At 39.6% G+C, this 17916-nt stretch overlaps 2 protein-coding genes and 1 long non-coding RNA gene across 3 annotated transcripts; 2 read left to right on the forward strand and 1 right to left on the reverse strand.

The window, feature by feature from the left end:
* Nucleotides 1–4: 4 nt before the first annotated feature.
* LOC118405861 lies at nt 5–6480 on the reverse strand. The gene is made up of 14 exons (XM_035805669.1): nt 6297–6480; nt 5629–5769; nt 5046–5244; nt 4532–4574; nt 4301–4370; nt 4099–4153; nt 3684–3847; nt 3313–3389; nt 3004–3081; nt 2660–2744; nt 2031–2267; nt 1185–1286; nt 619–744; nt 5–169 (listed from the first exon to the last, which is right to left on the reverse strand). Exons 1-14 carry the CDS (start codon nt 6468–6470, stop codon nt 20–22), a joined length of 1701 nt encoding a protein of 566 aa, XP_035661562.1. The 5' UTR covers nt 6471–6480; the 3' UTR covers nt 5–19.
* A 1052-nt stretch (nt 6481–7532) lies between these two features.
* LOC118406130 lies at nt 7533–11598 on the forward strand. The gene is made up of 4 exons (XM_035805994.1): nt 7533–7848; nt 8883–9101; nt 9675–9771; nt 10484–11598. Exons 1-4 carry the CDS (start codon nt 7651–7653, stop codon nt 10756–10758), a joined length of 789 nt encoding a protein of 262 aa, XP_035661887.1. The 5' UTR covers nt 7533–7650; the 3' UTR covers nt 10759–11598.
* A 1724-nt stretch (nt 11599–13322) lies between these two features.
* Nucleotides 13323–15310, forward strand: LOC118406085. Its single transcript, XR_004829977.1, has 2 exons — nt 13323–13547; nt 14140–15310. It is a non-coding gene; the product is annotated as an uncharacterized LOC118406085 (long non-coding RNA).
* Nucleotides 15311–17916: the final 2606 nt, after the last annotated feature.

Raw genomic sequence — 17916 nt, forward strand, 5'->3', positions numbered from 1 at the left:
AACTCTATAACCCTGGCCTTTAGCTGGTAGATAACCTTACCTCTAACGCTATAACCCTAGCCTGTAGCTGGTCCTCCCTGTCCACACAGTCTTTATGAGTGGCTACAGCATCCACAGGTCTGCCCTGCTGGTGAGATGCAGTACAAAACGGAGGGGCGCGGTGGCACTCCTGCAAAACACAAGCGAAACAACATGTACAAACATCTGTTCATACCACAAGGTTTGTAGCACAATAGTGTTCAGATGAAAGGTTCAGGTATAATGTATACTTGGTAGACACATACACTGAGCTTTCTTCTGTTGGTTCTTCTCAACTGATTGTGTCAAAAGACAGTAAAAGGTTCCTACACTACAAGTATTCTCCATGCACATAGAAGTCTTTGAATTACTTGCAAATTGTAATTGGGAAGACATAAAACAAAGATTGTTACTAGTAATGAATCTATCACATCTGGCAAGAAGGGTATAGGAATACTAGTAGGTATGCTTCAATGTCTTTACACAGCATTTACATACAACACACGAGCACAGAACAGGGTTGTTAGAACATAAGGAAATTCTGCAATTATCGAATACTTTTAGGAGATACAAATATAGCATGCATTATACAACATGTACCTGCAGGGCCAGTTTGTTGAGCACAAACAGCATCATAGGGTCGTTTGACCTCCCACCAGTTCTCTTGATGTGGGGTCTTCTGAGTTCTAACAGGGCGTGGCATAGTCGCACTTCTCTGCACATGCACTGGGGACAAGAGGGAAGAAACAATATTGCTGGGATACAAACACACATCACAGCACTTAAAAAGGGCCCGAAAACATAGTCAGCAATTCTGCACATAAGAATACCAAGTAGTGAAATATTTGCTCTGTCCTTGGTGCTGAACTCGCATTATTTACAACAGTTTAAAATAATTGTTTAGCTGATAAAGGCACCATTTACTACAACTTTTAGTCGACAACTTTGGGGCCTAAAGAAGACTTGTGCTGTGACCTCTTAGTAAATTTATGACAGTCACCCTCAGTTCTGCAGGTTGATATCTACACAAAGCCAAATCTGGAAATGGCTCTTACACAACAGGGGTTATACTACTCATCAAAGAGCACAGAGATACAAAGTTAGACATAATCATGTATATACTAGTCAGCATAACAGATGGCCTATCCTGTGTAAACAAACCTTACCTTGGTTGTACCCTGTGCACACAGCCTGCCAAAGTTGTGCACCATCTCAAGATCTAACATCCAATAGGGGACATCGATACGGCTGCCATGCCAACCTGGGCCCTGGAAATAAGAAACACCTTGTGATTGGATGAAAAAAGCATCAACAGTAGAAATAAGGGCATATCCTTTACCAATTTTGCCATCTTCAAAAAATCTTGTGAGAAATGTGTTTTCTCCTTGGTGCTGAACTGCCATTATATAGCTGCATAGCCACATAAGTTTAACATTTTCCTGCTAAGGTAGCCTTTGGCATCAAATTTGTACTGTTTAGAGTATAAGGCAGTAGATAGAAGGTTAAATGCATCCAATTGTTGTTTTTCTGACAGGTAAATTGTAAATGACTCAAAATGTGCAACTCACTCCAACTACATTAATTAAAACATTACAAATAAAGGTTTCTCCAGCATATCATACATTCTTCAGACTTCAAAGCTAAAAAACGGAACGCTTTCTTGAATGAAGCCTTTAATTCTGTTTTGTGTAAGGCTGATTGAATTTAATATACTTGTGAACATGTTTCATGCTACCATAAGAAATGTGTTGCACTCAAACCTATCTGAGAACACCATCCAGGGGACCGATAAAAAACGGTCTATGTAGACAGGTGGTCCCTATAGAAAGGAATTATTCTGAATGCTTATGTCAATGGGAAAAAGTATGTACAAGAACACTGACAAATCCTTATATAGAATCCAGAGGGTCCTCATGTAGAGATGGCCACTAGTGCAGGTTTGACTGCAAGCACATTGTACTGCAGTGTTTTGTACTAACAGACTATCATATTTCTTCATACTGTAAGATTACCTCTAGTTGTTGAGTCTGTATAATGTCCACCCAGGATGACCTGAAGTCAGGGTCAGCAGTCTGCACCAGTCTGACCGTGTGTTCCAGCGCGTCTCGCTGTTCGTCCGACAGCTTCGGACTGTTGATGGCAACTTTCTTCTTCTTAGTGGCCCTGCTGTCCGCCAGGGCCTCCTCAACTGACAAATGGCGGCCTGACTTCTGTAGGATCTCATATAGGGTCTTGTTACAGGATACAATCTGGGGAAATACACATGTACATGTATAGAGATTAAAAAAACATGCATCAGAGCTGTAGACTTCTGAATTGGTATATTACCGATGATTAATGATCATATGTATTGAACCTAATGATCGTATGAATTGAACCTAATAGTACTGACATGACTGTACATGTGCATCACATAATATGCAATAAGTCCATTCTAAAAATCTACATTAAATTTTGTATTTTCAGTGTTTCTGAGAACAAACGCCAATTCTACTAGTACAGATTGCGATCGGGATCTCCCCTAGGAGAAACTCCGATCGCGATCTCTCCTAGTAGAATTGGCGATTCTTCTGGATCGTGATCTCTACTGTGACATATACAATATACATATGCCAAACTAAATGTTTGTTTGTTTGCTTACATTCTTGTTGAGTTCATCCTTGACTTTCTGCAGTTCTCCCAGAGCCATGGTGTTCACTACAGGGAAGGATGTGTCACCGTGTCTCCTGTTCAACACATGACAAAAACATAAAATGTTTCTTAGCTTGACACATACAGCATAGTTGTCATCTTTGTTGTATGATTCAGATGTGGTTTCAAACAAAGCTGCATCTTGAATTAGTTAAGATTCCTAGTTAAGAGATCCTGGATTTGGATATGCTTGTTGTCTTTCACAACTCATAACTTTTTCCTTAGAACACCTCTCCTTTTTCTTGTGACATGAGACATTATTGATGAAACAGATGTACATGTTGATGTACGTACTGTGCAAACTGATCAGCCATCAGCATAGCAGTACTCTGGGTGTTGTACAGGTTGGCATACTTCACATCTCGGCATTTGCTGTGGAGAGAAAGATAAATACACATTTCAAATCAGTGAAATTCCCTTGGTTCTCTCTGATGATTGTCTTAAAATAGCAAGAAGTAAATCTATTCGTGTGAGCAAGCCTGTTTTGACACACAAGAACAGTCTGTCAAATTTAAGCTTTCAAATGAAACTAGCCATCTAATAGTATATTATGTAACTTGATATTATATTATAAGCCAAAATCCCGAAGAAACTGTTACTAACTCATCCTCCACCAGCATGTAGTAATGCCCTGCCAGGTCTGGTCTTCTCTCTAGGGCTCGTACCCACATACTGCTTACCTGCAGAACAGGGATGGTGGAAATTTTGTAGGTTAGAGAGAAAGTTACAACAACTGCAATGTCCAATATTATGGCTTGCATCAATGTAGGCCTTTCCTCAGCATTAATGATGAAAAAACCTTGCATGAAATGTACTTTGAAAATGTAGTTTGCAAATTGAGTAGTTTTTGACCGTACAATCCAATGAAGCATAAGATTTTTGCACTAAACAAAATAAAGAAATCATGATGAAATGCGGGAAAGTCTACAATATCACCTTGTGGAATATAATAGGTTATGTGATTCTCTACTCACATGATGGTCGATCTCACTAGGATGTGGCACAGCATGTCTGTCTCTGTCTACTTCTAACTGGCAGAAATCCACTCCAGTCTTCAGGTCATCCTTCCTGAGGTCCTGTACCCATACACTCTTCACATACAGCTGGCCCTGGAGGTCTTTGTCCAACAGTAGGGTACCTACAATACAAATACACATTGTCAAGCACATTGTACATGAATGATGTTAGCTACAGTACTCTTCTGTCAAACCAAACAATAATCAATTAGATCTTATAGGAGAGAATCTCTTGAATTTGTTAATTAGTATTACTCGTCTTCACTAAAGCACTACTGTATGACTGCTTTATACATATATGTTGGACAATGGATAAATGTGCCTATGGGGTTAAGGCATATGAATACAGCACGTGTGTCTACATATATCTTACCTAGTTCAGTCTTGACACAGTTTGCAGCTGGGGCAAGGAACAGGAATCTCTTCACCTGTTAGAACAACAATAGAGATGGTCAACTGCAGGTAAAAACAAAGAAAGTCGAACAAACATCTCCTTCTTTCTATACAATGTTTTGGGGAAGACTAGAGATATTACAAAGAGAGATACAATATACCAGCAGCTGTACAAGACTTACATGTTCCTGCCACTCCCCCTGTTGGATGCTGATGGTAGTGCAGGTGTCTGCTCTCTCCAGTTTCACAGGACTACAGAACAGGTAAGAAACATTGGTCATGTAAAATATCACACATCAACAAATGATGTTCTTGTTAGGAAAACCATGTTAGAAGTAGAAATCAATCTAAGAAACAGGATGAAAGCGTATAATGTATAACACTGAACATTATAGAGAGGAATGCTTCCTCACCATTTTGGGAAGTTTATGTCACTCTCAACATCACTGCTTCTCTCTGTAAGAGGTAAAAGAATAGCAATTTAAACTCAAATATCATCACTCTATAACTGAATAACTAACTTTGAAGTCTATAAAATTGTTTTACTGATAAGAGAGTATAATGCATACATGTACATGTACCAGTACATTGTACAGTAGAATGTAATTTGTACTAGTAGTACATCAATCATCTAATTCATCCATAATGTACATGTAAATAAAATGTATGTATTTTGTTAAATTGGAATAAAATGTATTGTGAGCTATAAATCATAATAGAGTGGCGCCCCCAAGAACAATGTTATGGGAATAGCCATTTGCGTGACAGTGCTAGGTTAACAACCCAATGAACAGTGCTATAGAAAAAGCCATTTATACCAAGTGATAGTACTCGTTGCCTCAGACTAAATAATTTCCTAGTACATGTACTAGCTATATACAATTTTCCCAACTGTATATTAATAAACAAACAAACACTTTTCTCTACCTGAGACCACAACTGTGAGCACCTCCTCCCCAAAGTTCTCATCCTCCTGCAGTTCAAACCTCCACCTGTCCTCACTGGTCTCCATGGTAACCAGCCGACCACGCCTTAGCAGGGCCAGCGCACCGATCTTCATCCCCTCACCAAACTGACCGATCACGTCACGGCACCGCGGCTTCTTGGAGTAGCCAAGCAGTAAACACTGTAGAGAAGAAACAAAAGTTGAACAGATTAACAGTCAACATATTGCCATCTCAAAGACAAAACACATTTCTTGCCCTACATAAGCAATGATCTGTCAGTTACTGTATCTTCTAATTGCAACAGTATATACTGACTATTCTAATGATGGATACCAGCATAGTCTTTACATTTTCTTATGTATCTTTTCTTATGTATCTAAAAGTGCTAATTCTAATTCAATGTTTTATACAAATAACAACTTTGTGTGGGAATAAAATTTCAGCTCAGTATAAGAACTACATGAATTTATAAAAATGCATTTTTGCAGTCAAGAATTCTTTCCATCAGGAATAGTTAGGAAAGTTCTACTTCATGTTTTCAAATCTAATAGTTTAATCCACACCTTTTTGTGCAGTCCAATGTTCCTGTTGATGAGAGTGAGCCTGTTGTCCACCTTACTGTAGTGTAGCCAGCCCAGAGTGGTGGTCCTGTTGTCCCAGTCTATGGCAGTTACCTCATACTCTACAACAGCACTGTCATCTTTCTGTATGTGTAAAGGCAAGCATCTTTATCAAAAATTTTAGTCACCAATACCAGCAAGATAGAGTAGTCGGCTCAACCAATAACAAAAAACAACATAATAAACATTTACATAAGTACAGTCAAACCTGGCTGTACTAGTGACCTCTGCATGAGCTTGATGAAGACCGCCTGACAATTAGGACCACTTTTTGGTAGTCCTTAAGATGCATCATCAAGAACCCTGTGTCTCATACAAATCCCTTGACCTATATGTTTCACTGTAGTTTAGAGTAGAGTAGAGTGTAGAGTAGAGTTTAGTCAAGTAAAGCGCAGAGTAGAGTACAGTAGAGTGCACAGTAGAGTAGAGTAGAGTGTAGAGTAAAGTAGAATACAGCATGTACAGTAGAGCAGAGAGTATCTCTATGACTCTAGTAGAGTGTAGAGTAGAGTAGAGTAGAGTTCTTTGGTTGAGTATGAGTATCACTCTAGTTTGAACATCTAAGTCCCCCTGCTGTAGTGTAAGAAGACAACACAATCCCAAATCCTCACCTTTAGCATGTACTTGAGGTTCTCCCTGTCGAAGGTGATGAGTTCCTGATCGTACACCTGTAGGATCCCATCGTGCCAGTTCTGTACCATCTCTCTCAGCCCCTCCCATACGTCCCAGTTAGGGGCGTAGTGCCGAGTTAGGGACAGGGGGATCAGAGTCCGCTTAGATCCCATATCTGTATTTAAACTTTGTAGATATGGAGAAAAGTCTTAATTAGTAATGTTATATGGCAATGGCTGTAACTTATAAGCCCTTTTACAGAGATAGGAACGCATGTGTACATGTGGCGACAGGAATTCTAGGTAACGTTACATGTAATATGTCTAAAGTAAATTCCCCATCAAAGAAAACAAAACCCGACTGGTCATTGTTTTATGCAAATCGAAACAATGGTCTAGACAAGGGCTGTTTTCTTTTATAGGGACTTTAACCTTTGACATAATCTGATTCTACTGTTAACGTTAGTGTTAGTGTTGCCTGTCAATATAGCAATAAAATTCTTACTGACGGTCTTTCTTAGTGTATTAGGGACGTGTATTTTTACGCTAAATTACGTCACTGTCTCTTAATTTGAGCTAGTACTTTGGCGGACATGAACCTTGGCGATCGACGGAGAAAATTATTTTACTTCCGGGTTTAGAAAGCAGTCCGTTTTGGACCCCCAAAAAGCATCTTTAGTTTGCAGTCTATCATTCACAAGACGCATCCGCCTGTTCGAGGTCCTAAGATAACAGTCAAATTGATTACTCCAGCATTTGTGTGTTTGTAAACTTGTCCCGTGCCGTTTTCTAAGAGTCCCGGGACGTTTTGGAAAAAGTACTGCATCTGCCCCCCTCCCCCCTTTAACCGTAAACACACACATATGTCAAGTCCAAAGGTAGTTGGTGCCATTTTACGCCCGTAGATATATTTTAGAGGACTTACAAAATATTTTCAAAGTCGAAAAAAATAGGGAAACTTTACCTTGAAGAAGCTACAACGAAGGAATCATCTTCAAAAGGAGCGAAACTTTCGCCGATGAAAAACTTTGAGGCCCCTGACTCCCACTATTTAGCTGTCGTATGATACATGAAAAGCTGCCTGAGCATATTCATTATAATGTGCCTTTTTTAATAAATATAACATTTTAGATTTTATCATATTGGCAAAATTTATTGTAAATAGACTAATTTCATTTATAGAAAAGATTAGATACTGAATTTATCGCTACAAAGTATGTCAGTTGTTTAGGACCTAATTAACAAAATTTTAGCCAGCCTAACTTTCATTACATAACTTTTACACAACACGCTCCAAGTTTGAATGGTCATAGCTAGTATCTCTTGATATTACACGATTTCTCTCGTGTTTTCTATGATTTTTGCAGACGATATGGACGTGTCGGTGTTGTACAAGTCCGCGGCGCTGGACCTGGGGATCCAGTGGGTTGGCTGGGCGGCGGCAGTGGTCTTCAGCACCGAGAAGTTTTTCGACTTGGCGGGGTCGGCAACATACGCCCTGCTGGCCTACCTGTCTCTTCAGTGGGGAGGGGGGCACTTCACCAGGCAGAAGGTACTGTTGTGTATACTATGTTTTGTTGTGTGGAGGTATTATGGACGTTTCTGAAGGTCTTTAACCACTGTGCAGTAACATGAAAGACTACTAGTATATAAAGACTTCTATGAATGAGGTTTGGCACTGGAAAGTCATAATTTCCCCCAAGCAGATGTTATGACTATATGAGAACTGCTAATGCTACCGGTACTACACTGTAGTCTACTGTGATTTCTTTGTGCACATAAATGAGATTTGTAATGTAAAAGTTTGAAAATAGGCTATTGATCCATTTTCTTTCAATACGGAAGAAGTTATTGATGATGCCTTCTAACTTTTTGCATGTGATGTCAAAGAAAACGAGGAATGTATTTTTGTAATCTAATGTTAACCTGAACAATATGTCCTTGTAACATTACCTAGATTCTCTAGGTTTATAGCACTCTATTATGATATCCTTGTATGTTGAACCTTCTCTAGGTCCAGACCACCCTAGTTCTGATCTGGGCCTTACGTCTTGGTTTTACCTGTTCCTGCGCGTGCTGAGAGAAGGGAAGGACCTTAGGTTTTTTAAGATCTTAAGACACTGTACAGTGTACTCTAACATTGTAACTCTTTGTATGTTAAACCATCTTCAGGTCCAGACCACCCTAGTGATGATCTTGGCTATACGTCTTGGCTCATACCTGTTCCTGCATGTACTGAGAGAAGGGAAGGATCTTACGTTTTAAGACACTGTACTACATTGTAACTCTTTGTCTCCTAAACCATTTGCAGGTCCAGACCACCCTAGTGCTGATCTGGGCTTTATGTCTGGGCTCTTACCTGTTCCTGAGAGTGAAGAGATAAGGCAAGAATCTTAGGTTTTATAACTAAGATCATAAGACACTTAACTATAACATTGTAACTCTTTTACAGGTCCAGACCACCCTAGTGCTGATCTGGGCTTTACATCTGGTTCCTACCTATTCCTACGTGTGCTGAGAGAAGGGAAGGATCTTAAGTTCTTAAGACACTGTACTATAACAACTCTTTGTCTCCTAAACCTCCAGGTCCAGACCACCCTAGTTCTAATCTGGGCCTTACGTCTGGGCTCCTACCTGTTCCTGAGAGTACTTAGAGAAGGGAAGGACACAAGGTTTGACGAGGCCAAGCGGAACCCCGCCCATTTCCTGGTGTTCTGGACCCTCCAGGCTGTCTGGGTCTTCATCACCCTCCTGCCAACCCTCATCCTTAATGCCAAGTCCAGGGACAGGAGTCTGGGCTTCCAGGTCCGTCAATAGGTTTGAATGACTCACACCAAGACAGTAGAGTATTTATTTATTGATTTATTAGGAATGTACAGTAGATGCTGCTTACCTTGTATTTTAGAAATGTGCGAGTAGTGTACATGAGGAAATGGATGCTCCACTCTAGGTCCGATTAAGAAAAGCTTGTATTACTTCAAGCCATAGTTTCTGAGAGCACCCCATACTCAATATTCATGATAGACTATACTAAGTTACATAGATTGGAGGGGTGCTAACAACTGTCTTACTTCTTGAAAAAAAAGTAAATTTCATAATGTCATAACACTGTCTCACTCTGGCTTAAGTTTCATGACTGTCCTTGACAGTAGGTACACTCCATTTATGTAAAGTTGTATTTATTTCCCTGTTCATCATTATTTTCCTTAATGAAAATATAAAAGATCTTACTTTTCCTGTCATATGTCCCTGAACACATGTCAGTGTCAAGTCTCCAAATGTAAATTCCTGGTGTCCCATCCTCAATTTGTGGGATTCAGAACTCCATGTATATCAAATTATTTACTTGAACATGTGTTTGTTTTTTTCCATGTACAGGACTACCTTGGCTGGTCCATCTGGGCTGTGGGGATCCTCCTAGAGGCCGTGGCTGACTATCAGAAGTCTGACTTCAAGGCAGACCCTGAAAACTCTGGTATGCATTTTTAACATCTCTTTTTGAGCTTTAACTTCATGTTAAGTGCTGAAATTGTGTAGAATCATATTCTACATTATCTGTAAAAGAAGATTTCCAGCTGCTTCGGTGTCATTGAAATGTATGCAAAATATAAAATCCCACACACACAAGTATACCTGTCCTTGGTGCTGAACACCACCGATATACATTCAAACATGCCTGTCCTTGGTGCTGAACACAATCCACTCACAACCAAACATACCTTGGTGCAGAACACAATCCACACACAGCCAAACATACCTGTCCTTGGTGCTGAACACAATCTACACACAGTCAAATATTCCTGTCCTTGGTGCTGAACACCATCCACACACATTCAAACATATCTGTCCTTGGTGCTGAACACCATCCACACACATTCAAACATACCTGTCCATTTTGCTTGACACTATCCACATAGTAGTGACAGAAGAACCACGATCCACATGCAGTCATATCTGTCCCTGCCCTTATTCCTCCATTGCACACACACACACACACAGACATGTACAAATGTACATACATACATACATATATACACAAACACACACATACATACACACACACACACATACACATACACAAACACACACATACACAAACACACACATACACAAACACACACACATGTACATGTACACACACACACAATGTGAACATCACAGTTGTCTTTACATCATTTATACTCCAGGAAAGTTTATCCAGTCTGGCCTATGGAGTATCAGCCAGCACCCAAACTACCTTGGTGAGATCAGCCTGTGGTTGGGTCTGTACATCACTGCAGCTGGAGTCCTGAGTGGCTGGGAACACATCAGTATTGTTTCCCCTATGTTTGTAGCCTTCTTGTTGTTAAAAGTCAGTGGGGTTCCCCTGTTAGATGAACTGGGCATGAAGAGGTGGGGAAACAACCCAGGGTATCTGGCTTATAGGGAGAGGACAGCAGTTTTGGTGCCTTATGTGTGGTAGTGTAATTATAGTAAGATGCATCATTTTTTTCTGGTTCAATATGTGCTTGCTATACCTATACCTATGTGCTGTAGGTCAAAGTGAACTTAGAGATAGTACCAATATAGAATATTTAAGCATATACAAAACTTTCAATGGGTTTAGGTTTTTGTTTTTTTCTCTCCCGTGCTTGTTGCCTTCCTGTTGTTAAAACTAATAAAAGTCAGTGGGGTTCCCCTGTTGGATGAACTGGGCATGAAGAGATGGGGAAACAACCCAGGGTATCTGGCTTATAGGGAGAGGACAGCAGTTTTGGTGCCTTATGTGTGGTAGTATGATTTACAGTAATATGCATTTATCGACTCAGAGTACTTATATTCTGGTTCAATGACTGCTTGATACAAACACCAGCAAAGGAAGCAAAATAAGACAGTGGTGTCCCTTTTGCACTTCTAGCCATATGTGCTATAGTTCAAAATGAACTTTAAAGACCTTAATAACAGTAAAAAAATATAGACTGTATTTCATCATGAACAAAAGTTTCAATGGTACTTTTTTTGGTGTGTTTTTTTCTCTCCCATGTCTGTTGCCTTCCTGTTGGTAAAAGTTAATGGGGTCCCTCTGCTAGATAGGTAAGGGATAAAGAAGGTTGGGGAACAACCCAGGGAATATTGTTTATATATAGAGACAATCTTGGTGCCTTTTGTGTGGTGAAGTTATGATAAGTTAGTTGACTTACACTTTACTTAAGGGGGAGACACAAACACTCAGGCTACTCTTAATTCCTTTTCTCAATTATCTATGATTGTGTAAGGGGGCCATGTTACCCTCAAAATTGATAAATAAAATGAAATGTTTGCATTACATGTATGTTCTCTTTAACTTGATTATCTATGAGCAGAATATAGGTATTTTCTGAGACAAGGCAGTTACTCAAGCAACTAGATATGGCTTTGGAAATGGTCAGGCATTTCAGATAGTATCCACTATCTTTTGTCAGTGACAGAGACACAGTCAGTGACACTGATGTCTAACCTTCATCAACATACATGTAATGTGGCACTTATTGGAGGTAGCTAAAAAGAACAACTTTTCCAACTTTCACAGTTATTATTCCACACTCAGGCAAATGTGTAGATAAATTCTACTTTTGGGAAAGAGAAGGAAATGTATACTTCTATTGTTGTCATGTTGTTTAGGAGATTACTTGATATGTGTACAGTTTGTACATGTATACAATATTTGAATACGTGTAAGTGGGAAAGTCTGTGAACAAAGCTGAGGGAAATTTCTGAAAGACACAGGTATTGTCATGTATTCATTTTTTTTTAAATTTCATCTTATTGAAAAAGGTCTTGGAAAAATTCTCTGACAAAATTAAAATGCATATTTACTCTAATACCTGAGAAATATACAATGAATTTAAAATCATCTAAATCCCTGAAAGTGTGTGTGAATATTGCACATTTGAGTCATATTTTCATAGATCCAACAATTAGACATTGAACACATTAAAAAAGATTCTACTTAGCACTACATTTACTGTTACAGTTGCATGCATTCAAGCTATATTTACTTGCATTGCTGCAGGAATCTTACACTTCTGCAGAAGGTCATAAAAGTGCATTTATATACACAAGGACAAAAGACAACAACTAGAAACATATTAACTTGTGCATTTGGCAACAACATATTGTGTAAAATTAATAGTCAATAGTATCTGCTTACAGAACAACAAATGCCTTAGTTAGCAATACAAAATTGACATCCGATTCTGAAAATTCTTAGCCCGAAGAGCAATTTGTTACATACCAAATAGTAAAAACATTGAGGTATAGGTGTACAGGAACAATTGCAAATTGTAAGTACTCATTTACTACGTGATAAAGGTATATTGTAAGTGTATTCACTATCAATGTTATATACATTTGTGTTTGTAGAGCACTTTGTCGTATCTATAAGTAACTACAAGAAACTATTCAATTGGACAATACAATGTATGATGAAACTGGAATTTTTGGCTTATCCCAAATTGTTTTTCGTGCCTTCTCTGGTACTATTGTACCTGTATCTAGACACCAGGGCACATAATAGTAGCTCTCACACATACATGTACTTCCTTTGATCGATCATCCCAGTATATTTTGACTATTCTAACTAAATTCCATCATTCTGACTCTAGATCAGAGAATGAACCAGACCAGTAAAAAAAGTACAAAGTTAACACATAATTTTGAATCCTCTCCAACAAAAGAAAATTTAATGTAATATTTGCTTTTTCAAAATATTTATACGTTTGTGCTCAAAGTAATATTTCTACATGTGAGTATCCAATTATAAGGCAAAACAGTACAGTAAGAGTACAGTAAAATGGAGAAAATTATATTCTACTGACATGGCATCCCAATTTGATTAGATTTTCAAAGGCTGGATGAGAAATAACATATTATTCAACAAATAAGATAATTCATGGTGAGAAAGAATGAACCCATCTCATGGAAAATGGTTGACAAATATACATGATAGACAAAAGAGATTACAACATGATACTTTTTTAGTATGACAATTAATAAGCCTATTTGCATTTACCAGTACGCATGCGCGGAATTTCCTTAGCAACGAAAAAAGTGAGATAAACAAGTCGCGTTCGACAGGGCAGCGTGTGTCCAGGTACAATGTTCAAGTGTCGAGATTTTTAGCCTCTACGCGGCGTTAACGGCAGCTACCCGCCTGGATCTGATGTTCCAACGATGTCCTAAACCTTGTGTACCTGAAACACCGTGTTCAGTTTCGCTTCAGAGGAATTTACGGTACGTTTTTTGACGGTATCCAAGCAAGTGTTACCACAGTGAGTGATACGCATGCATCCCTCCCCCATGCACGATGCCATCTATCTTTGCCGCTTACTTATAGAATTTTTGTCCATTCTCACTACAGCCAGGTTTTTGTCTGTAAAGGTTACCAGTGCGACATAATTAGGAAATTTTAACCTACGTATGTTATAAACCGTAAAAATGTTAGCTAAAATGCACGACCTTGTGTCTTCACAATAATGAAAGCCGATATGGTCACTGTCTCGTGATCTCTCGTGTCCGGACATGACCCCGCTTGCACTGACTGAGGAGCTTTCGTACTGTGACCAACACTTTGATTAGAAAGATAAAAAGATGTTAAGAACCAACAGCGAGTACACTAATAATCGCAGTAAATGGCTTGGATGTCCGTATTAGTATTAAACTGGTGCTTTACGTTGAAAAATTGTACTAATAAATGTGCAAGCAAGGTCGCTGCAAGTTATGCAAACGTGACGGTGGGGAGGGGTGCATGTAGAATGTGCATTGAAGTGTATTGCGCTTTAAAGCTGTATTTTTTGTTTAAGTGTTGATATTTGCTTTTTTTAAGGTGCCGGAGTTCAACATGAGGCTGTGTGCAGTGGTCGGCTGCGGTAATGGAGCATATCAACCAAGGCGGTTTCAACCTCCTTGTATCAACTTTAAAAAAAGGAAGTCAGGGACATGTCCAAATAAAAACATGGAAAAAAAAAGGATTTTGATGACGCAACTGTCCCCAACCTTTCCAGCTATGCATTTCCCACTGACAAGAAAGACCCATGGTCGGACAAAACTGTTCTTGCTCACAGATTGCCAACACTTGGGTTCGCTTCCAGTCTGTTACACTACAACCACTGATAGTATGGCCAAGTAGAGCTGCAATTTCCAAGACCTTGCCACCACAGTTCAAGAAACAATGTAGTAGAATAAGATGCATAATTGATTGTACAGAAATATTTATTGAGAGACCTAGATCTTTAGACTTACAGGCCTCCACATGGTATGACTATAAAAACACAATACTTTAAAGCCGTTTGTAGGGATCACACCAAATGGGCACATCTCCTATGGCGGAAGAGCCTCTGATGTGTTCATTACCTGGGACTGTGGCTTTTTAGATTTAGTTGATCCAAATGACGTTATAAAAATAATGGCAGATAGGGGATTTCCAATCCAGGAGGACCTGATGCTGCTGAATGCAACACTAGAAATACCACCAGCAGCATAGGGGAGGCGACACATGACAAGAGACAAAGTAAAGAAAACAAAAACTGTTGCAAACTTGAGGATCCGCGTAGAGCGTGCTAACAATCGACTGAAGGACTTCAAAATCCTGGAGGGTACATTTCCCATAACACTCATGTCAGCAGTAGATGACATTATCAAGGTCTGTGCTGCATTGGTTCGGAACCTGCAGCCAGACTTGGTCAAATAAACAGTTGGCATACAAGCCATTCAAGTTGGCAGAGATAAACTGTATTGAATTGCTGGCAGCTGAGTGCCAGTGACTTTTTTAATGATCCTTTACTGATTATGTTGTGATAGCAGGAAACTGTGACCGATGATAATAATTACAATGTAATGAAGATGTAATAGATAAAAGTGGATCCTTTCTGTAGCATGTCATCAAATGTATTCTCAAACATTTTTCATACATTAAGTTGTGAGTTCTGTACATCTATGCTGCCATACTGGTGGTGATGTAGGAACATATTTTTTGGAATAAAATCAACGGGATCTTACTGTTGCCTTTGTTCATGAAGTGGCTTGTGTAATGGGAAATGATTTATCGAACAGACAAACTAACAAACTAGCAGTAGGAGCTCACAATAATTATGTTTTCCCGGTATGGATAAAATTGCTCTTGCTGGTGTCTTCTTTTCATTTCTTTTTCTACTGTCAGGAACCAATCAGAGCTTATAACTGCCATGAACCAATCAATTTTAGAACTGCATTAGCAAATTAGCAGTATAACTATGAAGAACCGTCCTGTGTCTTAGCTCTTCATGTGTATAAACTTCCGCCTCCTCATCCATTACGGCCGGAACGAAAATGAAAAAAAAAACTCCACTTACTTCATATACTGTCAGTAAAACACAAACACACGTCTTACACCAGACTTCAAAAACTTAAAATTATCTTTATTCTTAACTGACAGTTCTAGAATCTTCTTTAGAACAGGTGTACGTTCGTACCTGTCATGTGGGAACACCTGCGGCGCCGCACGGCGCGGCGCGGAGCGCCATCTCCTTAAACAAACGCTGACACTACACACGCGTGACGCAACACTGGGTTGGCAAGTTATCTCCCAAAATGGCCGATTTTACCCGTCATGCATTTCGCGCCGGTAATTGCGAATAGGCTTATTGGTTATAAACTGCAGAGTTTTATGGAATCTGTTGAAGGAAAACACGGGGTACAACAGGACCTTAGATAATACTGTCTGGCAGACTTATTAAGACGTTTAAGTTTGATACATTTACTTGACAGAGATAAGCTGAAAGTCTGCTTTTAATATTTTGTGGTTAATAATTAGGATATTCCTACACTTTATCTTAAATCTTGGGCAGACCTAAACTGTCAGTTTCATGTACTACTAGGTTTTTCTCTATTGATTTTATCAATGGATGACTTTTCTCCTGAGGGTAAATCTGCCTTGCCATATGCAAAGCTTCTTGGCAGAGGCTTATTGCTTTTCTGTGATCACCAAGGAAGTGCCAAGCTGCTGATAGTTTATTGAGTGACCTGGCAATGTAAGGATGTGCTGTACTCTGACCATAGATGTGTCTGTACATCTGCAGTGCCTGTTCATAGTAGGTGATTGCTTTACTGTAATCACCCAGATAGTTCCAGGCTGACCCCAGGTTGTTGAGTGAGGATGCAACGTCAGGATGTGCTGTAGTCTGACCATAGAGACTTCTACACATCTGCAGTGCCTGTTCATAGAAGCTGATTGCTTTTCTGTAATCACCGAAACTTTGGTAGGCTGACCCCAGGTTATCGAGTAACACTGCTATCTTAGGATGCTCTGTCCTCTGACCATAAATACTTATAAACATCTGCAGTGCCTGTTCACAATACCTGATCGCTTTCTTGTGATCGCCCAGATTATGCCAGGTTATCCCCAGGTTGTTGAGTGAGGATGCAATGTCAGGGTGTGGTGTAGTCTGACCATAGATACTTCTACACATCTGCAGTGCCTGTTCATGGTAGCTGATTGCTCTTCTGGAATCACCCAGGTTATGCCAGGCTATTCCTAGATTTCTGAGTGAACTTGCAATGTCAGGATGTGCTGTACTCTGACCATAGATACCCCTACCCATCTGCAGTGCCTGTTCATTGTAGCTAATTGCTTTTCTTTCATCACCCACCTTACACCAGGTTAGTCCCAGATTATTAAGTGAAGTGGCAATGTCAGGGTGTGGTGTATGTGGACCATAGATACTCCTGTACATCTCCAGTGCCTGTTCTTGGTAGCTGATTGCTTTTCTGTAATCACCCAGATTATGCCAGGCTAGTCCTAGATTCTTGAGTGAACTTGTAATGCCAGAATGTGCTGTACTCTGACCATAGATACCCCTGTACATCTTCAGTACCTGTTCATGGTAGCTGATAGCTTTTCTGTAATCACCAAGGTTATTCCAGGTTAGTCCTAGATTTCCAAGTGAAGTGGCAATGCCAGAATGTGCTGTACTCTGACCATAGATATTCCTGTACATCTGCAGTGCCTGTTCATGGTAGCTGATAGCTTTTCTGTAATCACCCAGGGTATGCCAGCTTAGTCCTAGATTATTGAGTGAAGTGGCAATGTCAGGGTGTGGTGTATGTGGACCATAGATACTCCTGTACATCTGCAGTACCTGTTCATGGTAGCTGATTGCTTTTCTATAATCACCCAGGTTATGCCAGTCTTGTCCTAGATTACTGAGTGAAGTGGCAATGTCAGGGTTTGGTGTACTCAGACCATGTATACTCCTGTACATCTCCAGTGCCAGTTCATGGTAGCTGATTGCTTTATTGTAATCACCCACACTATAGTAAGCATCCCCAAGGTTTCTCATTATGGTTATTTTCTCATTAGTGATAACCTCACCTTTTTCCAGGGCCATATGATAGTAACTAATAGCTAGCCTGTATTTCGATAACTCGTAGTGCATCATTCCTAGTCTACTTGGAGAATTGTCATAGAACTCAGCAACTGTATTTTGAATTTTAGCTGACTTCTCATTCAAAATAGTTTTGAGGGGACTTGCTGTGCAATAGTATCTAAAAAGCTGCTTTTCATTTGATAGATGGAAAACAGGTTTTAGTACATTTGATTGTACTTCATTGTTCAGTGGAGATGATA

Source organism: Branchiostoma floridae, chromosome 18 (genome assembly GCF_000003815.2).
Source record: "Branchiostoma floridae strain S238N-H82 chromosome 18, Bfl_VNyyK, whole genome shotgun sequence".
Classification (NCBI taxonomy): Eukaryota; Metazoa; Chordata; class Leptocardii; order Amphioxiformes; family Branchiostomatidae; genus Branchiostoma; species Branchiostoma floridae.

Coding starts and splice junctions, on each gene's coding strand:
- LOC118405861 (XM_035805669.1), bottom strand. CDS start 6,470: ATGGGATCTAAGCGGACTCTGATCCCCCTGTCCCTAACTCGGCACTAC. Junction 3,082..3,312: donor TACATGCTGGTGGAGGATGA/GTTAGTAACAGT, acceptor TTCTCTCCACAG/CAAATGCCGAGATGTGAAGT. Junction 170..618: donor TCAACAAACTGGCCCTGCAG/GTACATGTTGTA, acceptor TGTGTTTTGCAG/GAGTGCCACCGCGCCCCTCC.
- LOC118406130 (XM_035805994.1), top strand. CDS start 7,651: ATGATTTTTGCAGACGATATGGACGTGTCGGTGTTGTACAAGTCCGCG. Junction 7,849..8,882: donor GGCACTTCACCAGGCAGAAG/GTACTGTTGTGT, acceptor CTAAACCTCCAG/GTCCAGACCACCCTAGTTCT. Junction 9,102..9,674: donor ACAGGAGTCTGGGCTTCCAG/GTCCGTCAATAG, acceptor TTCCATGTACAG/GACTACCTTGGCTGGTCCAT.